Source organism: Canis lupus, chromosome 3 (genome assembly GCF_011100685.1).
Source record: "Canis lupus familiaris isolate Mischka breed German Shepherd chromosome 3, alternate assembly UU_Cfam_GSD_1.0, whole genome shotgun sequence".
NCBI classification, from domain to species: Eukaryota; Metazoa; Chordata; class Mammalia; order Carnivora; family Canidae; genus Canis; species Canis lupus.
The window spans coordinates 52,521,853-52,542,984 of record NC_049224.1 but is presented as its reverse complement, the minus strand read 5'-3'; the positions used below and the strand labels follow the sequence as shown (position 1 = coordinate 52,542,984).

The 21,132-nt window shown below is 53.2% G+C and overlaps 2 protein-coding genes across 8 annotated transcripts in view; one reads left to right on the top strand and one right to left on the bottom strand.

Moving 5' to 3' along the window:
- The first annotated feature begins 1,018 nt into the window (after positions 1-1,018).
- On the top strand, positions 1,019-18,301 carry HAPLN3 (hyaluronan and proteoglycan link protein 3). Of its 7 annotated transcripts, XM_038532805.1 has the most exons (7): positions 6,873-6,952; positions 7,216-7,273; positions 7,399-7,520; positions 10,223-10,405; positions 13,852-14,220; positions 16,057-16,359; positions 17,200-18,301. In XM_038532805.1, the coding sequence occupies exons 4-7, from the start codon at positions 10,282-10,284 to the stop codon at positions 17,490-17,492; spliced, it is 1,089 nt and encodes a 362-aa protein (XP_038388733.1). In that variant the 5' UTR covers positions 6,873-6,952; positions 7,216-7,273; positions 7,399-7,520; positions 10,223-10,281; the 3' UTR covers positions 17,493-18,301. The 7 variants fall into 7 exon arrangements, with proteins under 7 accessions (XP_038388731.1, XP_038388732.1, XP_038388736.1 ...); XM_038532803.1 differs by lacking the exons at positions 6,873-6,952; positions 7,216-7,273; positions 7,399-7,520 and adding exons at positions 1,019-1,201; positions 6,704-6,818; XM_038532808.1 differs by lacking the exons at positions 6,873-6,952; positions 7,216-7,273 and adding an exon at positions 1,085-1,201.
- Positions 18,302-20,705: 2,404 nt separating this feature from the next.
- The window catches only part of ACAN (aggrecan), a 36,425-nt gene continuing 35,998 nt past the window's right edge, over positions 20,706-21,132 (bottom strand). Inside the window, 1 exon segment of the mRNA NM_001113455.2 lies at positions 20,706-20,884. Within this exon segment, the coding sequence (NP_001106926.2) occupies positions 20,808-20,884 (77 nt within the window). The 3' untranslated portion in view covers positions 20,706-20,807.

Genomic DNA, 21,132 nt, shown 5'->3' with positions numbered 1-21,132 from the left:
AATGGAGAGGATACCTGGATGCAAAGCCTGGCTCATTAGAGGCCTCAAACATGGTCCACATCATTGTCAGAGAAGCTTGCAAGAGTTTCCTAATTGGTATTTGAGTCTATTTCTCCTCCAATCCATCTCCATGCAAAGGTCAGACAGGTCTCTGAAGCCTGGCATTCACTTTGGACACAATGTACCTTCTAGTTCACTGCAGCTCCTTGTGCTCTGACATCCTGGATGTCACACACACACACACATGCGCACGCGTATATGCACATGTATGCACTCAGGCTTTTGAAGTGTGTCTAGGAATAGGCTCTGGACTTGACCCCGTGACCTGTGGCCTTTCTCCCTGCCAGGGTTGAAGGACCTCTTGGCTTTTCTGCTGAGGGAAACTGTCCAGCCCAGGACCCCTGTTGGCCAGGCCAGAAACAAAACACCCTGTCCAAATAGGAGTCCTGGGAGGTGGTGCCTGCTGGATGTCAGGATTGTCTTCCTACCCCTGTAGGAGCACTAGTCAGAAGCCTGGTTGCCCCTGCTGGCTGCTGGGCACCCCTAACTTTGCCTTCCCTTCCCCCAAGACCGCTGTTTCAAGCCCCACCTCTTAGGGTCAGCGTCCTTGTGTCCTTATGCCCAACACTGACCTAACAGTCTGCCTGGAGATTTCATGATGACTAAAATCATGGGCAGGAGGGAGGACAGTGCCCCCTTGCCTTATATGGAGGGTAAGCATACAGAACGCTTGCCCTTCCTGCTCCTGAAAGTGGGGGCCGGCCATAGCCCCCTTGCAGAGTGCTGGAGAGGGCTCCCCTTGTTCAGTCCCACTGTTTCTGGTAAGCCGGAGTGATCTAATGGGACCGTCCCGCCTCAATAACGCGTCTCTTCCATCTCCCACTTACCCTCTTCAAGATGTGGCATGAAACTCCTGGTCTTTCCCTTTACAGCGCCGCCAGCATCTCTGAGGTTTGGAGGTGGTCCCCAGCGGCGCCTGGAGCCGGCCCAAGGAGGCAGCAACGCCTTCCTTTGGGCTCAGCCCTTGGGAGGGAAAGGGGCGTGTGTTCCTTTAAGGGGCTGGCCCGGCGGGATCGCGGGGGTTTGTCCGCCGCCGCTTCCTTTCAGGGCTTTCAAGATCCCCCAAATCCGCGCCTCCTCCGACCGGGACCCTGACGGCGAGGCTGGGAGCGCTGCAGCCGTCAAGGGCCGCCTGGGGACGGTACGTGGCTGCGGGTGGCCGGGCTCCTGGGGCGCCCTGCGGGCCCGGCCACCCCCTCTGGGTCTCCTGCGCCCCCCCACCCCCCGCCTCCTGGGGCGGCGTCGGGGCCGGGGGAGGCGCTGGGCCCCGCGGGGCCGGGGCGGGGGCGGGGGCGGGGGCGGGGGCGGCTTGGGGAGCAGCGCGGGCGCGCCGCGAGGGGGCACAGCCCCAGCGAAACCCGATGCCCCTGAGGCCGCCGCCGGGCGCAGCCGCGTGGCCTCGGCCCGTCGGGTCGGGTCGGGTCGGGTCGGGTCGGGTCGGGTCGGGGTCGAGCAGCCCCCGCGCACGGTGCGGAGCACGAGTCGGGGCGCGGGGTCCGCGGGCGCCTCCTGGCCTCTGCCGCCCCCCCCGCCGCCCCAGGGAGAGGCAGAGGACGCCCGGCGCCTTCAGGCCCAGGTTCCCCGCGGTCTCCCTCGGCGGCGAGCGGACGCGCAGAGCCAGGGCGGCGACGGCGCCCTGCGGGGAGACATCTGGGGCAGGTGGGCGGCCAGCAAGGGACCGTCGCGGGCGCCGGGCCCCGCCGGCGGCGTCACCGACTCCCCGGGTGTCCCCGCAGCCCGGGACCCGGCCTGGACCGCGCCGCCCCCGCCGCCCCCGCCGCCCCCGCCGCCCCGGGCCGTGGCTCTGCTCCGTGCGGCAGGTGATGGAGAGGCGCCCTGGCCTCCCCCCGAGGCCCTGCGTGGGCCAGCGGGCTGCGGGTGCGGGTGCGGGTGCTGGTGCTGGTGGGAAACGCCTCCGCTCCTACTTGCGGGGGCCGCCGATGAGCCTCGTCTACACTGCGGGCACCGAAGTCCAGTTCCTCACCGGGAGCTGGGGCTGGTGGAGACCGGGAGGGCAATGCTGCTCCCTGCTGGTGGAGGGGGGAACCCTACTCTCCGCCTCACAAGTGAGGAGCGCCTGGGCCCGCCCCCCCAGTTCCTCCGAATTCGGGTTCGCTCATTCTGCTGTGGGGAGGGGGGCGGAGGCAAGGGGTCTGGGAAAGCGAAGGTTGGGCGGCCAGGGGACTTGGCTTTTCTCCAGCCTCTGCCTGTTTACCAAAGATACTTTGGTACCTCACTCACCTCCCCACCCTTGGCCTCAGTTTCACCAACTGTAAAGAGAAGGCAGTAGTGGCTGCTCTAGGCAGTGAGAGGGGAGAAAGATCCACCGAAACAAGCTGAGACTGCAGGTTGTGAATTGTTAACAACTGCAGTAACGGGAGGTGCCTGGGTGGCTCAGTCAGTTTTACGTGTCTGCTTTCCGGGAGGGTCATGATCCCAGAGTCCTGGGATTGAGCCCACATCAGGCTCCCTCCCTGCTCAGTGGGGAGCCTGCTCCCCCCTCTCCTCCTCACTTGTGCTCTCCCTCACTTTCTCTGTCTCTCTCTCTCTCTCTCCAGTAAATAAATAAAATCTTTTTGAAAAAGCAATAGTAATAACCACTAATATTTTGTGAGTGCTTACCCTCCTGCCAGGCAGCATTCTAAGTGCTTTGCAGACATTCTCTCCCTTAATTTTTACAGAAATGTTTTCTGGTTGTAATTGTTGTGACTCCCATCTTACAAGATGAGGAAAGTGAAGCTCAGTGACTCGTCCACTGATAGACTGTTAGTAACTGGGGGAACCAGAGCTGAATCCTGGTGACCAGTCTCATTCTAGAACCTGAAATTTGCCACTATGTTCTTCTGCCAGTACGTATTAGCAACTGTTTTTTGAGCACCTGCCATATGTTGGGGCTGGACATGATTCATCTTATATAATCCTCATCACAGCCCTACAGTGAGTATCTAGCCTTTTTTTCCAGATGAGGACATGGAGGCACAGAGAGGTTGAGTAACTTGCCCAAGGTCACACAGCAGGGTACGGGTGTATCTTTGCCCAGGCAAGGCTCCAGCTGATATGGGGAGTCTCCCACAGCCGAGATGACTGCGTTGGACTGGATCTTGGGCCTTCCAGCTGATGGCACCTCTGTGGTGGCTCTGAGGGGCTGGAGGCCAGGGTAGCCAGGGTCAGGGAGCTGAGGTTGACCATGGCTTCCCTGAGTGTTAGTGGTCAGAAATGGGCCTGGGGCAGGGTGGCAGTAAGTAGCAATTGCCACTGCTGGCTCACACCTGGGTCTCAGCTTTATACTGTCACCTAAAGTTCAGAGTGGTCATTTATCTTCAACCCCTGAGCTTCCTTATTAGTCTGCTCTGGAGGCAGGGAAACTTCTGTTCATAGAAATCAAAACATCCAGCCAGCAGTTGACAAGTCTAACTGGATACCTCAGGCTTTGTGTGCTGCACCCCTGCTCTAGAGAGGCCTAAGAGCAGATGGCTAGCTTCCACCTGGGTCATAGCTCCTGGATACAAGGTCAATCTTCCCTTCAGAACTCACTGTTTTTCTTGGCACCCCTCTGCTCATTCTAAAGTTGCTGGGTTAGCATCCAGCAAAGAGGGGTGTTGACCAAATCACACCTCTCCATTTGTGGTGGTGGTTTGTTTTTTAAGTAGGCTCCTTACCCAGCTTGAGGCTCGAACTCATGACCTTGAGGTCAAGAGTTACATGCTTCACTGACTGAGCCAACCAGGCGTCCCCGCAGTAGTGTTAAACCAGAGAGCAGACCAACGTGGGTGTCCAGACCAGAGAAGGGCCAGATGTAATGAAGAGAACTAGGGCTGTTTGGGGGCACCTGGGTGGCTCAGTCAGTGAGGCATCTGCCTTCAGCTCAGGTCATGATCTCAGGGTCCTGGGATAGAGCCTGCATCAGGCTTTCTGCTCAGCGTGGACTCTGCTTCTCCCTCTCCTTTGCCCTGCTTATGTGCTGTCTCTCTCAAATAAATAAAATCTTATTTTCATACACACACACACACACACACCAAAAACTAAGGCTGTTTTTAGCTGGAAAGGAGGAGCCAAGGATGAGGACACTATCTGGAGCTGGGGTAGGAAGATAGCCAGCATGGCTCTTTTAGAATGTAAATCAGATTCGTGTCAGTGCCTTTCATTCAGTGCTGCATCATGGTGGACAACCAAATTGTCCCACCTCTCTCCCTCTTGCTCCTCACTGGATTTCAAACTGTTCCTGCCAAAGGCCTTTGCACTGGATGTTCCCTCCCCTGGAATGCTTTTCCCTAGGATTCTCAAAGCTCACACTTTCAGTTAGTCTCCTTCTCAGAGAATCCTTCCCAATCCATCCTGTCTCCACAAGCACCTCCCTCCCCTGCTTCAGCCTCCTCTATCATATGTAGCACCTTGACAACACGGATGTCCCATATCCTATTTGGTGTCTGTTTCCCTCCCTGGAATGTAAGCTCTGGCAGGACTTGTGATCTGTTTCCCGCATGCTGAGAACTGTGCCTGGCACATGGCAGATGTTTGATAAATACTTGCTGAGTGAGTGAGGCCATGTTCCAGCCCGTCTATTACCTGGGTAACCTTAACCATGCAACTTAGCATTTCTTTTCTTCTTAAAAATTTTATTAATTAAAAAAATTATTAATTAATTTATTTTTAAAAGATATTTATTTATTTATTTATGAGAGACATGAGAGACACAGAGAAAGAGGCAGAAACACAGGCAGAGAGAGAAGCAGACTCCCTGTGGGGACCCCAGTGCAGGACTTGATCTCAGGACCCTGGAATCACAACCTGAACCACAGGCAGATGCTCAACCACTGAGCCACCCAGGTGTTCCTATTTATTTTTTGCGGGGAGGGGAGGGATAGAGGGAGAGAATCTCAAGCAGACTCCCTGCTGAGCGTGGAGCCCGGGGACCCGACTCCGTCCCGTGACTCCAAGATCAGGACCTGAGCCAAAACCAAGAGTCAGATGCCCAACAAACTGAGCCACCTTGGCACCCTGCATCTTAGCATTTCTGAACCTGTTTCCTTGTCTGTACAATGGAGATAAAAATTTTGACATTGTGAAACTGATAGTGACATCATCCATGCAAATGCATTGTCACGTGGAAGGCAGTCCTTATATAGGACAGATCCTCAAGGGGGCTGGCTGAAGAGTTTACAACAGGGCCCTGCCTCTACCCTCTCGGCCATGTGACCTTTGGACAATTCATGTCTTGGTGCCTCTGTTTACCTGTGGATTAATTGGGGAGAATAAAATTCTTGCTGACTGACAGTTGGGGGGAGGAGGGTTTCTTAGAAGGGTCAAGGGAGCTGTTGGACATGGAAGCCCTTTAAAACTGAGGGAGTGAGTGATGCCCAGGCTCAAGGTTGGGAGCATGTGCTGGGTGCAGTCTCTGAGGCTGGGAAAGGGTACCTAGGAGCTTGCTGGAAGACACAGAAGATGCCATGGTTTTTCCTGCCTCAGTGCACGTTTCTGAATGAATGACTTCATCACGATTGATAAACACAATGGGGGACTGATGTCAGCATAACACCGCATTGGTCTGGCAGTGATTTTTCTCAACATGCTGACGTATTGGAGCGGCCATAACAGGCTTTCTCACAATCAAAGAGGAAGCTTTTTGCAAGTGCTGGATTCCTTAAGATAAGTGCTGACAGTCCTGCAGAAAGTACACATACAAATGTATCTCCCTATCCAGGCTCTTGCTGTTCAGTGTTGAAAACTCAGGAACCAAATAGATTTGGATAATGCAGCATCCCTTCTTACCAAATTGTCCCAGCTCTCAAGATCCAAACTTGCACCATCTCAACTCAAGGATGCAATAGGTTTGGGGAGAGAGAGGTGCCTGTTTGGCAGCTTCTCACAAAGTTTTCTTTTTTTTCTTTTTCTTTTTTTTTTTACTTTTTATTTATTTATTTATGATAGTCACACAGTGAGAGAGAGAGGCAGAGACATAGGCAGAGGGAGAAGCAGGCTCCATGCACCGGGAGCCCGACGTGGGATTTGATCCCGGGTCTCCAGGATCGCGCCCCAGGCCAAAGGCAGGCGCCAAACCGCTGCGCCACCCAGGGATCCCACAAAGTTTTCTGATAAATGTAGAAATCGCATGATGAAGTTGTAAAGACATTTCCCTTGAGTTAAAAAACAAAAATGATTGAAGAAGATGGCTCCACCTTGGATGGATCAGAGTCTTAATTCTTAATTCTGGTTTCTCTTGGAATCCAATGCTCCCAGAAACCTACATCTCAAAGGAGGAACCACTTGTCCCTGTGCTGAGGGCTGCAAAGGGCATTGGGTACCAAGGTCAGTGGAGAGTGAACAGTACTGGTGGTGTTTATTAGGACTGTTCCTGGTTTTATTAACACTCTGGTTACAAAGCTGCATGTTTTTTTTAAAGATTTTATTTATTTATTCATGAGAGACACAGAGAGACAGAGACATAGGCAGAGGGAGAAGCAGGCTCCCTGTAGGGAGCCCAATGCGGGACTTGATCCCAGGACTCTGTGGATCACACCCTGAGCCAAAGGCGGATGCACAGCCATTGAGGTGCCTCACATAGGTTTTGAATGGCCCCAACCTTATTCTCCCCTTCATCTTATTTTTTAATGCATTTAATGCAAAAATATGCATTTTGTTTCAGGCACATAAGTGGCAGAAACACCTCCATTTGCTCATCCCAGGGAAGCCCTTTCTCATAGGAGGGCATCTGGGCCTGATGAACTGCTGTGAGGAGGCTGCGGGTGCCCAGGGACAAGGTGGGCCTTGTGACATCCAGCTCAATATCAACAGCCTCTTGGTCCTCATTCTCCTTCCTGGTTCCAGATGAGAGACCTCAGGAAGAGAAAAGAAATGATCTCCAATGAGGTCCTGCTGTGTACCAGGCTCTGAGGTGTGTGTTCTGCACATGTCACCTCCCTGAATTTGACATGGTCATTCCAGGCTCTGGAGCTGGAGTGGGTTCAGATCCCAACTCCACCATGTCCTTGCTGTATGACCTTGGCCAGATGATTTAATATGTCCGTGCCTTGGTTTTCCCAGCTGTGAAATGAGGATACTAAGAGGTTCCACCTCCAGGCATTGTGATAAGGAGTAAATGAGGTAGTACGTGCTCATTAAACTCAGCTGTTACTATTTTTATGCCCATGATCGCAGTCCAAGTGTGGCTAAGCTGTGTTCACAAAGAGACTCAAAACGTGGTGACTTAAATACGGTAAGACTTTGTTTCTCTCATGACACAGTGCAGATGGGGGAGTTCCAGGGCTGATGGGGCAGCTCTGCCATTCAACCCATGGTTTACATTTCTGAGACTAAGGTGGCTACTCTGGCGGCCAGCAGGTGGAGGAGGAGAATACCAGGAAGACCTATCCCTGTCTTAACACAAGACCTGCAGAAGGCACATGTTATTTCTGCTCCCTGCCATGGTCCAGCACAAGTCCCACGGCCTCTCCTCGCTGTAGGTGAGGAGACTGCAAATACAGCTTTCAGCTGACTGATCGTGCGCTATCTAGAACCAGGCTACCATAGGAAAGAAGTAGACGTATGGGTGAAAAATATGTGGTGGTGAGTTTTATGAACTTCATTTCGCAAATGAGGAAACCTGCCTAGAATCACAAGGCTTGTAAGTAGTGGAGATGGGATTTGAACCCAGATCTTCCTACCTCCGAACTTCTTTATTAGGTTGCCTGATTGGGCTGCCCAGATCCAAGTCCCCATGAGGCATTATGGGTGTCGCCTGAGGACTCCTCTTGGATGAGAAGTGAGACCTCAGGCCGGCAGTGTCCTACTGTAGTACATGGCACAGAGGGTGGGTCTGGGCCTCAGGATCTCCACAAGGGGCCTATGGGAGCAATGGGTTCTACCTGCCAGCTTATTCTACATCTGCTCCTTCCTTTCCAGCAAGGGCTCCTAACTGTTTCGGAAACAAGAAGGTTCTCTGTTCGAATCTCACCAATCTCACCACCCTTCCTTACAGATTCCATGCTTTCCTCACCTTTCTTTTTTGTTTAAAAGATCTATCGAGAGAGACAGGGAGAGCACGAGCCAGGTTCAGGTGGGAGAGGAGAGGGGCAAGCAGACTCCCTGCCTACCCTGAGCCTGATGTGAGGCTCAACTCTAGGACCCCAAGATTGCAACCTGAGCCAAAGTCAGACACTTAACCAACTGAGCCATCCAGGCGCCTCATTTCTTTTCTTTTTTTTTTTTCTTTTCCCTTCCCACCCTCCTCCTTCCCTTGTCTCTTTGCTCTTCCCTCCATTCTGGTTTTCATACAACAGGCATTCATGGGGCCACAGGCTTGCAATCATAGCAGAGGGGCAATTCTGGTGTTCTGCTTTGTCCATCTTAAATTATACCCTAAGCATTTTTCCACATTGCTACATGGTAATCATAGCTGTACTTCCAGATGCCCGCTGCCACCCTGGCCTTCCTGCCCCACCAGGTTCACCGTCAACACCGCCCCTGGAGGGGTGCTTCTGAGATGTTCTTCTGATCCTGTGGCTCTTCTGCTTACTGCCACCACTCGCACCCCGGGGCCTTTGGGACCAAGGAGAGAGGGAAAAGCCTGGGCCAGATACCCAAGGGCATCTAGCTGCTCACCTCGGCCTGCTGACCCCTCTCACCACCTCTCCCCTTTATCAGCCAGGGTTTTGGCAGGAAGCAGAATTCACCCTGGGTGGTTCCAATAAAGAGACTCTAATAAGGAAGGAATGGCTGGCTTCTAGAGTTCAGGGATGGGGCATTGAACGAGGGGGTGGAAGACATAGAGACAAGCAATGGCAGTCACCCTTCGAAGCCTGGGGGTGCAGAGGGAGGAGGGGAGGGAACAGTGTTACACACCTCACAAGAACCTCACCTGGGGTGAGGATGAGAAGATGCCAACAGGATTGTGGTCACAAGGAGACACAGTATTCCAGAGATGAAGCTTCTCCCTCCTGCCCATCTCTTGTGGGTGCCTCCCCCAAACCCCCGGGGCTGAATCCCACTGAAAGCCAGAGGCCAGGGTGCTGGAAGAAGCCATCCCAGGATCAGGGCAAAGAAACACACAAAGGAAGTACTTCCAGCACATTCCCAGGACCCCCCACCCCCCCGCCGCCACCTGCCCCACCACGTGTTCTCTTTGGTCTCTGGGCCTTTGTGTCTTTTCTGTACCCCATGTCTACACTCCCCATATAGCTCGTGACTCCTTGCCCAGGACTCTGTCCCTTTTCTGCATTAGAGTTCCTCCAAGGCTGCTGGTCTTTTAATCATTAAGCACTCAGCAAATGGCAATGAGCAGGGCGGGGGGAGGTGAGGAGGAGGTGATTGAGGCATTAGCCTTGGCTGCAAAATACATCAAGGGAGGAGAGGGTGTGCGCGCCAAGAAAACTTGGTAATCACCATATAATATTGAAATGCAATATATTTTTTAAAAATCAAATAAACCAACTATAGCCCATGGGCTAGCTGCCTGTTTTATTTGCATGTCCTCTGAAACCGGAATGACCCCTAGAAGTACCCTAAGCGTGGTGCTTAAAAATTTTTTTGACCTTGACTCAGGGTAAGAAACAAATTTTGCATTGTGGCTTCCCCATCACCCCTGCAGATCTCTCTGGATGGAAACAGAAGCTCGACAATGCAGAACTCCTCTCGCTAAACAAATATATCCTGAGATTGTGTCGTCTGGTTTTCTCGATGTCATTAAAAAATGCTGCTCACGGGATCCCTGGGTGGTGCAGCGGTTTGGCGCCTGCCTTTGGCCCAGGGCACGATCCTGGAGACCCGGGATCGAATCCCACGTCGGGCTCCTGGTGCATGGAGCCTGCTTCTCCCTCTGCCTGTGTCTCTGCCTGTTTCTCTCTCTCTGTGTGACTATCATAAACTAAAAAAAAAAAAATGCTGCTCACAACCTTGCAAATTCAAACGTGCCATCTGAAACTGTTGATCCTGTCCTATTGCCCTATATAATTTTCTCCGAGGACTAGGTGCCTCCTCCTAACCCCTCCCTCGGCTTTGTTGGCTTGCTTACTGCCCATCTTGCCTGTGGCCTGCAGTCCCCTGGGCCTGCCAGGCAGAAGATGCTCCGTAATCACCCACTGAGCTAGTGAACAAGTGCTGGAACCCAGGGGTCCCCGGGCCCCCTGCAGCAGGCTTCTCTAATTGGCTTATTTTCTCCTCTTTCCAGCCTGCCCCAGACTCCAGCCTTGCCCCAGACACCCTGGCCCTGTGGCCGTGCCTGGCGTCATGGGCCTGCTGCTCCTCGTCCTGCTGTTCCTGCTGCCCTGCATCTCCGGGCTGCCCTTCTACAATGGCTTCTACTACTCCAACAATCCCAATGGCTGGAACCTGGGCAATGGCCACAGCGAAGGTGGGCAGCCTCCTGGCTCTGGCTCCATGTTCCACTGGGGTGACCGAGACCTCTCCTGGATCCTGCTGTGATATGCAGGTTCCAGGCCGGGACAGGGGATGGGGCGTGGAGCCAGTAGCCCCTTCCCTGTCTGGGCCCTTGTAGCAGGCCAGGCTCCTTTCTAAGACGAGTGCAAGGGATGGTTCAGTTACTCTGTTTGCTAGTCCCTCGGGCTTGGAGTGCATCGGAGCCAAATGTGCTTAAAGACAATCACTTCTGTACTTAAGGACGCTCCCAAAATGGGACCCTCCTGCCCATTTTCCAAGATCCAACTTACATGTGATCGCCCCTGCCTGGTGTCCCAAGTGGAAAGGATGTTTGAGGTTAGACAGATGTGAGTTTGAATCTTAATTTTGCCACTTAGTAGCTACATGGCTTTGGGCAGGTGACTTTTTTGGGGAAGAGGGGCAGAGGGAGAGGGAAAGAGAGAGAGAATCCCAAGCAGGCTCCATGCAGGGCATGGGGCTCGATTCCAAAACCCTGAGATCATGACCTGAAATCAAGAGTCAGATGCTTAACTGGCTGAGCCACCTCAGCGCCTTTGGGCAGGTGACTTTTTAGTTAGCAGTTGTGCACCTACTTTGTGTCAGGCACACTTCTAGCTGCCTTCCCAGCATTGCCTCAGACAATCCTCACAAAAAGCCTGATATATGGGCAAGGTTAACAGCCGGCACGGTGAGGACTCCACCAGGCCAAGCTAGTGCTGGCTGTCCTTGCAGCCCCGAAAGCACATAATGTGGATTATTTCATTTCATACATGAGGACAGCGAAGCTCAGACTTGAGCCAGCCTCCCGGGGCACACAGATCTGCAGAACCCGTGCTGAGATCTGCTTGTGGAAGGGTTGCTTTGATGAACACGACCCGGCCTCCCTCAGGCTCTTGGGGGTAGGGGTGGGGGGAATGTGTTCCTTACCTCTCCTGGTGTCCTTTGACTGCTGATGGGCCTGGGCTTGTGGCTGTGTCACTGTAGTCTCTGACCCCGGGGTCACATCTCGCTTGGCCCCCTTCTAAGAAGATACTTGTGACTGCAATCCTTAATTTAGTCTCTTTGCCATAGAAGGTAACTCTCACAGGTTCCAGGAATTAGGACCTAGGTATCTCGGGGCATCATTATTTGGCTTCCAACCTTCCTCCCTCCCCCACCGAGTTTATTTTGTTAGATAATCACGATTTTATTCTATTTTTTAAAAATATTTTATTTATTTGTTCATGAGAGACACTGAGAGAGGCAGAGACACAGGCAGAGGGAGAATAGGCTCTCTGCGGGGAGCCCAATGCAGGGCTCTATCCTAGGATCCTGGGGTCACACTCTGAGCCAGAGGGTGACGCTCAACCACTAAGCCACCCAGGTGTCCCAATAATCACGACTTTAATGAGATTCAAGAAAACTTAAAAACTTAAACTTTCTACCCATAATTTTACCACTTCTATCCATGAATATGTGTAAAATCACAAATAATCCCCCCTACCTGGGGGAAACCTTACTAACATTTCCCTCCAGCCTTTGATATAGGATTGAGAAAATTGTCTTTAACCTCTTGCTCTACATGTGGTTTGGGAATCTCCGTGTCACTTCATAGAATACAATTTTTCTCCCAAGGATGAGTGGATATCCAGCTGCCAGGTTATCTTACCTGGCTGTATAGTGTTTTGTCATACGGAGACATTATGATTTAGCTAAACATTCTCATCGTCTTTGGGTTAAAGCTTCAAACACAGCTTTACTAAAGAGCATGAAGGAGGGGCACCTGGGTGGCTCCGTGGTTGAGCGTCTGCCTTCGGCTCAGGTCATGATCCCGGGGTCCTGGGATCTAGTCCCACGTCGGGCTCCCGGCTCCATTGGGAGCCTGCTTTTCCCTCTCTCTCTGCCCCTCCACCCCTGTTCATGCTTTCTCTCTTGCTCTGTGTGCTTTCTCTCTCTCAAATAAATCAAATCTTAAAAAAAAAACATAAAGAGTACTAGGTGAAAACAAAGGACAAAGCCACTACATGAGAGTCCTGGCTCATGTCCGTTGAGCTTTTCCCATGTGCCAGGTGTCACACTTATCTGTGTTGAGACTCACCACAGCCAGCTATAGGTACCGATGTTACCCCATGCTACAAATAAGGAGAGCGGTTTGTAGAATCAGCTGATTTCTCTAGACTAGACTAGCTTGTGGAGAGTTGGAGCCAAGATTCAAACCGGGCTTCTCTGACTCCAGGCCTGTGGTCCCCAAGCCTCTGTGTTTACAGCCTGTCCAGAGCAGGCTTCTCCAACTTGAGTGACTGGCAAAATCACCCACCTGTAGAGCTGTTAGAACACTGATCACTGGGCCTTACCCCCAGAGGTTTTGATTCAGGAGGTCTGGGGTGGGGTCTAGGAGTTTGCATTTCTAGCAAGTTCCCAGTGATGCTGCTGCTGCTGCTGCTGCCTTGGGGACCCCACTTTGACAACCACCGCACCAGAGCTCCTGGCCTTTTCAGCATGAAAGCCTCTGCAGGGAGCCTCCTATCTCCTTACCCTGGAGACTACACTTCTCCCCCACCCTGTACCTCCAGGGGTCTAAGTCCAGGCCCAAGAGCATGAGATAGTGAGACCTCTATACGGGGTCTCAAGTTAAAGATGAGCCAGCTTCAGCCATAAACCTGGTGCTTGTGCCGCCATGGTAGGCTCTGGGTTTATTTGTACGGTGTTACTGTATGGTCTCCTATAGAAGTCCTGCCGCATCTCACCTGTGTTTCTAGGTATCTCGGGAACATCAGAATGGTGAGACAAAAAGTGAAGGGCAAGCTGTGCTCTCCTGTGGCCAGCATGGCAGGGAAGGACCCCAGGGAGATCTGAGTCCTAGCCAGCTGCCTGATACGGGGATGCTCATATTGCCTGCTATGTCAATTAGCTGCTTACACACAACACACTTAATGGCTTAAGACAACAGCTGTTTTTTTTTTTTTTTTTGGGGGGGGGTTGGCTTGTGATTTCATGGGTCAGCATTTTGGACTGGCTTCTATGTCCATGGTCCCAGCTGTGCTCACTGACTTAATTGTGCCTGCAGTCAGTAGGACAGGTCAGTGAGGGCTTGTCTCTGCTCCACGTGGGCTCTCCTCTAGCAGGTGAGCCCAGGCTTGTTGTCGTGGAGTGGAAGCAGCAGAGCCTCATGGAACCCAGACTCAGAGCAGGCACAGTGGAATAGTCACATTCATTTGGTCAAAGCAAGTGGCAAGGCCAGCCAAGGGGGAGGAGAAATAGAGTCCCCTCTTGATAGGGGCCACAAAGTCACAATGCAGGGCATGTGGGTGCAGCATTACGGCCATTCTTGCAATGGGCAACTGCTGAGCCTGGCAGAAGCCGGGGATGAGGCTCAGGGTGGCCCTTGCAGGGGTACGGGTGTGCTGCTGCAGATCCCCATTGGCACCTCCTCTCTCGCAGGCGTCTTCAATGGGGTGAAGCTGGTGGTAGAGACGCCCGAGGAGACCCTGTTCTCCCACCAGGGGGCCCAAGTGACCCTGCCCTGCCGCTACCACTACGAGCCCACCCTGCTGGCCCCGAGGACTGTACGCATCAAGTGGTGGAAGCTGTCGGAGAATGGGACCCCAGAGCAGGATGTGCTGGTGGCCATCGGGCAGAGGCACCGCTCCTTCGGAGACTACCGAGGCCGAGTGCGTCTGTGGCAGAACGGGGAGCACGAAGTGTCGCTGCAGATCAGGGACTTGCGGCTGGAGGACTCTGGGCGTTACCGCTGTGAGGTCATTGATGGGCTGGAGGACCAGAGTGGCCTGGTGGAGCTGGAGCTACGGGGTGAGGCCCCCCACGCAGGGGGATATGGGGGGCCTGAGCCATGGAGAGAGAGGGCCCCGAGAAACCGTCTAGAGCTCTGTGCTTCAGACCAGCACGTGGTCCTTGAAACCACCCCATGGGGACGCTACTGCTATCGTCACCCCCATTTAATTACTTATTTTTTTAATATGTATATTTTTACAGGTTTTATTTATTCATGAGACACAGAGAGGCAGAGACACAGGCAGAGGGAGAAGCAGGCTCCCTGTGGGGAGCCCGATGTGGGACTCGATCCCAGGACCCCAGGATCACACCCTGAGCTGAAGGCAGATGCTCAACCACTGAGCCACCCAGGCATCCCATCACCCCCGGTTTACAGATGAGGAAACAGAGGCACAGGGAGGTCAAACGAACTTCCCTAAGGCCATACTGCCCATAAATGGCAGAGTAGGAGTTTGACCTCAGGCAGTCGGTCACACTTTATTTAGATAGAGGAAAACAGGAGGACTGCAACCCTGCCTTGACTCCAGCAGGGTTGCAGGCAGCACAAACCAAGGGGGCCGCCCAGTGTGGGTGGCAGGAGTGGTGGGCACCTGGACACACGGCTGAGCCCTCATCATGTCCCAGAGGAGTGCCTTACTTGGGGCCAGGAGCAGACTCACACAGCCAGGTTTTCTGATTTGATAAGAGAAGCATATATTTTTCTGTGAAATCTCTGGATTTCTCTTTTTAAAGATTTTATTTATTCATGAGAGATACACAGAGAGAGGCAGAGGCACAGAGTGGGGGAATCTGATGCAGAACTTGATCCCAGGACCCCCAGGGATCACACCCTGAGCTGAAGGCAGATACTCAACCACTGAGCCACCCAGGCACCCCAAAATCTCTGGATTTCTTTTTTAATCTCTGGATTTTTATGTAAAAATATTCTCATGAAAAAACAATCACAGCTCAATGGTCTCCAAACCAGCCAGACCTTGTGTGTGGGCTCCTGTGGGTGATCTCTAGTGACTTTGACCTTCTCTCTTTCTAGGATGGGGCTATGTGTCCTCATACCTCTCCTACCTGTTAGGGAGGAGGTGGGATGGATAGAGAACGGTGTTCTGGCTCCAGGCCCACCCTGACTTAGCTGTGGGTGGGGTGGGTAGACACCCCATCCCCTACAGTATGAAATGAGTGCCTCCTTTACCTGCTTGTGAGGAGATGAGGATAAAGTGCAAGTCAGGGACTTACTTTTAGCATCAGCATCCACCTATCTAGTCCAGATGGTGACCAGAGGGGCCCCGTTCCTCATCCCTGATGCTGGATATGATTGGGGCGTAAGGGTGCTAGCTAGCATGATCAGGTGAGAGCCCTCTGCCAGGTCACAGACTGCTCTCTGTGTCCTCACATGGTGGAAGCGGGGAGAGATCTCTGTGTGGGATCTCTTATGGAGGGACACTAATCTCATTCATGACCTAAGTGACCTAAGTGCCTCCTGAAGGCCCCACCTCCTCATACCATCACCTTAGGCCTTGGGATTTCAGCACATGAGCTAGGGGGACACATTGAGACCCTAGCACTGGGGTTCTTGCAACAGCCCTGTGAATTAGGTGGCATTCCCATTCTAGAGTTGGGGACGTTAATTGGCTGATTCATTCATGACCTTACCAAGCTAATCAGTGTTTTCTGAGTACTGCTGTGTGCCAGCCTGGTTCTAGGAGGGAGCTGTAAGGCAGACATAGACTCTGCTTTGGACCTGGAGAATGGACGGGAGATGACAGGTTTGCTTCTCTGTGTGCGTAGGGGAGCCTCCTTCCCAGTGGGCATCCTTCCCTGCCCACCCCCTTCAAGCCCCTCTCTCTCCTCCCTCCCCAGGTGTGGTCTTTCCCTACCAGCACCCTCAGGGGCGCTATCAGCTCAACTTCCATGAGGCCCAGCGGGCGTGTGAGGAGCAGGATGCGGTGGTGGCATCCTTCGAGCAGTTGTTCCGGGCCTGGGAGGAGGGCCTGGACTGGTGTAATGCAGGCTGGCTGCAGGACGCCTCGGTGCAGTACCCCATCACGCTGGCCCGGCAGCCCTGCGGTGGCCTGGGCCTGGCGCCTGGTGTGCGCAGCTACGGCCCGCGTCACCACCGCCTGCACCGCTATGATGTATTCTGCTTTGCTCCTGCCCTCAGGGGTGAGTGCACTGGCCAAGCACAGGCCTGGGGGTCCGAGGGTGGCATCTGGGAAGTGTTAGGATCCAGAGAGGTCTCTGTCCACCCTGCTGGCACTTTCTCTTGGAGGCTTGGAGTAGGCATTGAAGGCATTGGAGCCACGTCTGGCAGAGTTTTGAGTGCTCTGCTGCGCTTCACACCAATCACTGGTTTACTTGTTCATCAGATATTTTTTGAGAGCCTACTCGTGCTGGGGCCAAGACTAGGTGCTGGGCATCATAGACAAATAAAGCACAGCCCGTCCTTGTGAAGAGGATCATTTTGGGGGAAGATAAATAAAAATAGAAATCGGTTCATTGTCACATCACAAGCATTCAGAAAAGTGTCCTGGCACATAGTAGGTACTCAGTAAATGATTTTTTTTAAACTTTTATTTTTAAGTCATCTCTGCACCCAGCGTGGGGCTCAAACCCACAACCCTAAGATCAAAAGTCACACGCTCCACCAGCTGAGCCAACCGAGTGCCCCAGTACTCAGTAAATGATTGAGTGGACAAGAGACCCTGATTGGTCCAGGCTAGGTGGGGTGCCCACCCAGGGTGAGTGAGGTAGAGTACAGACATGACAGGAAGGACCCAGCCCCATAGCAGGGGTGATGAAGCTCTCAGAGAGGGGGTCAGAATGGGGAAGGTACCTCCCAGAAGCATCCGTGGCAAATGCCCACAGCCTGATGTCTCCCTGGGCTCCTGATCGCCAGGGCTGTTTGGTGAGGTCTAATGGGCTGCCGTTCCTGCAGGCCCCACTGTCCTCTCTGGCTGCCTCCCCCCACCCAGTGCCTAACCCTCATGCCCCACCTTCCCACAGGGCAGGTGTACTACCTAGAACACCCTGAGAAGCTGACCCTGGCAGAGGCAAAGGAGGCCTGCCAGGAAGACGGTGCCCAGATCGCCAAGGTGGGCCAACTCTTTGCTGCCTGGAAGTTCCGTGGCCTGGACCGCTGTGATGCTGGCTGGCTGGCAGATGGCAGCGCCCGCTACCCTGTTGTTCACCCGCGTCCCAACTGCGGGCCCCTGGAGCCTGGGGTCCGAAGCTTTGGCTTCCCAGACCCGCAGAGCCGGGAGTATGGTGTCTACTGCTACCGGCCACGCCACTCCTGAGCTAGCCCCACGCCGGCTCTGCGCCGCCCTGTGGTCCTTCCCCTCTCGGGCTCTATTTATTGAGTGGTTCATTTTCCCTGGCAGCTTGGGGCAAGTTTTTTGTATTGTTTTTATTCTCACGTTAATTTTTTTTTAATTACTGCTTTTTGTTTGTTTTTTTGTAAATCCAACATTCCAAATCTTCCCTTTGCTCAGGTGGACACCCCAAGGCTCTCCCAGGAATCCCTCTTGCCTCCCTCTAGGACATTGGAGGTTCATGGGCCCACAAGTGCTTTCTGCCATCACCGAATGTAGCCCTGCTCCCTGCTCCAGGGAGGCTGGTGCCCAGAGCGGACAGTGACACATGGTGGCTGCAGCTGCCCCTCCCCCTCAACCTGGGGGAGGAGAGGGTAACCAGGGGGCCCCTGGAGCTAGGCACTGGGCATCATAGTCTCCTGCCTCCTTCTTCTCAGGCTGGGGGAGGGGAGGGTGTCCAGGGGGGCCCTGGAGCTGGGCCCTGGACATTATGGTCTCCTGCTGCCTCTGCTGCTGCCTCCTCCTCCTCTTCTTCCTCCACCACCACCTCCTCCTCCTCCTGTCCTCCTCTGCGAAGCAGCTGGCCCAGATCAGCACAGCTGTGGAGCTAGGGTTGGAAGCGGGTCCCTAGACTTCTATGTGAAGTCCCAGGAAACGGAGAAATTTCTCCATTTTTTCCTTCTCTCTCCGAAGAGTGTATTTTTTTCTCTCTCATCTTTCCCTGCTCAGGGAGTGGCCCTCAGGTGTCTGTACTTTCTCTGGACAATAAATGGTGCTGTGACCACCCACCCCCATCCCTGTGTCTGGCCTTCTGCTTCATTCAGTCCTGGGGCCCAGCTCCCTCCCCACGGAGAGTGGTGGGGAGTTCTGTTTTGGGGAGCTCCATGGGCTGCACCTGCAAGCTGCTGTGGTTCTGGCTTGCCTGATGGCCGAGACCTGCCTCTGGTGGCTGGCCTAGCAGTGGGAGGATCCGGCCTGTGTTCCCACTGTCTCCCCTCCCAGGCTGGGTGTCAGTGTCAGCCCAGAACACTAGGAGGTGCCTTGGAGGACACAGAGGAGGCCATGACTGTCCCCTACCCCAGCCCCAGGGGATCTCAGAGTTAGGCCCTCTCTGTGTCTCCCCCTCCGCCCCCTGTCCCCACCCCATCTTTGGGAAACCAGACCTGCCTCTGCTCAGGCACTCCTCTGCTGTTCACACTGTTACAGAGTCAGTTTTTCACGTGGGGTCCCTGCTTCTCAGAATGTGGCCAGGCAGCAATCCTGGGAAATTATTGGAAATGCAAATCTCTGGGCCCCACCCCAGACCTGCCAAACTTCAGTTCTCTCAGTGAGAAACTGTGTTATCACAAATCCTCTTGATTCTGATGGAGACTCAAGTTTGAACACCACATAGTTGCAGTCCCAACTCACCAGTGAATCCATTCATTACCTAATTATTGAGCCCCTTCTATGTGATCATCACTGGACCTCCTACTTTTGTCCACTCATTGCCTCCAGACTCGTAGGGAATCTGGACACATGTATCTAGTCACCAGTGAATCCTCAGCATACATAAGCACACCCAAAAAGATACCAGCAAACTCACAGCAGCATGCACCAGCTGGCACCCAGACGCCTTCACAAACACAGTCACCAGGGCCCACTGAGCAAGTGATGAGCAGGGTGGCACCTACCTGGCCTCCTAAGGAGCAGGCTAGTGGGGAGCCAATGCCCGGCCAATGCACATTCTGGCTCCTCTCAGGGTCTCTTGGAGAGCAATCGGAATTGTTTTCGTCGATAGCCTTCACCATTCTTGAGAGCAGGATGCCCAGACCTTCTTGCTAGTGGCCAGTGAACTAGCTAACCACAAATATGCATAAGCAAGATTCACTGTTCCTAGGCTGTCTGCAACTATTTTGTGTTCCCTCTTATAAATCCTGATTTTGCCTCTCCTTATTTATTTATTTATTTATTTATTTATTTATTTATTTATTTATTTATGAGAGGCAGGCTCCTTCCAGGGAGCCTGACATGGGACTTGATCCCAGGACCCCAGGATCCCGACGTGAACCAAAGGCTCAACCACTGAGCCACCCAGGTGCCCCTTACCTCTGCTCTTGACTCACTGTACCAACCATTCCCTATATGAGCATGAGCTATCAAAGAACCGAACTATGCCAAGTAACCAGATGTCTCATTTGTCTTTTGACAATGTGCCAACTCATAAATCACACACAAAACCCATTGGCTGTCGCACACACACACACACACACACACTCCATCAAATGCACAGGTACCTTCACAAAAATATGAAGTACAACATATTTGTACTGGTGTGACTGGTGTGACTGTTCCAGGCTTCATGAACAGAAAAGATTCACCTAGTTTGGGTCATTGGGTTGAAACATGTCCCAACTACCCCCCCATTCCTAAGAGCCCCTTCTGTAGACCTCAGACCCTGTTTGCCTTCTCTTTAAAAAAAGGGAAAAGAAAAGAAATAGATCTCTTCCAATGTCTTTATTATTATAATTATCATAATCTTCAGTTTTCAAAAATATAAATAGGTGCACGGAACTCTGGTGCCTGCACGGTCCCGGGGGTGTGGGGGAGGGGGGAGGGGCGGGGCGGCACTCCCCCAACCCAGCCCTGCCGGAGATGGACACCTGCTCAGGGTGGCAGACCTGGGTGAGTGGACACTGGAAGAGGGATCCTGGGAGGGAACCCGACCCCCACACAACGGAAGATCCCTCGATGGCTCTCTCCTGCCCCCTCACTCTGAGTGGAAGCCACCCCCTCGCCCTCAGGCCTCTTCTTGACACAGATGGTGCCGCCCTCCTGGCTCCTCATCCAATACATTCAGCTGCGGTCAGGTTCCAGCTCCTCACGCCCCTTCCTCCCTCCTCCCTAACTCTTCCTGGAGTGAAAGAACCAACGATTGCACTGCTCTTGGATAAAGTCAGGAAACAAAAAATAATCTTCTTTATTTAACTTAACCCCTCCCCTTCTCCCCCTGTCCCTGCTCTGGTCCCTGGAAAGGCACAACGAGAGATTGGAGAAATGTCTCTAAACTCAGTCCATGGCTTACAATAGGTTTGCTTTGCTTTGGCATCGAGGAGGGAAAAATCAGATGCGGTTTTGGCGATTTGGGGGTGGGGTGGGGAGAGGTGGGTGCATACACAATGTGGGATTTGTTTTTTTTTCCTTCTTTAATGGAATTCCTTATATGACAGAAAGCGGCAAGAAGAGGACACCATCCATGTGGGATGTCAGCCTGGCGGGGCTCCTGGGCTCAGCATCCTGGGTGCGTCCTGGAAGCTCCTCTCAGTGGGCTGTGCTGGGGCGGCTCCTCCGTGGGGCCCGTGAGCTCCGCTTCTGTAGTCTGCGCTTGTAAGTGGAGGCTGGGGGGGAAGGGAGACCGCAAAATCTCAAACACTTGAAAGCTCGGAAGGAAGGAAGCATGGCAGTGCTGGGGGAGAGCAGCCTAACCTTTCCCCACTTGCCCCTCCTCTGCTGGCTCCCCTCCCTGCAGAAACCATGGGTTCAAGTAGTAACCTGAGGCTTTACCCACTTTCTGGTTTTGATTTTTCTTTTCTTTCTTTTTTTAAAAGAGGATTTTATTTATTTACTTGACAGAGCACAAGCAGGG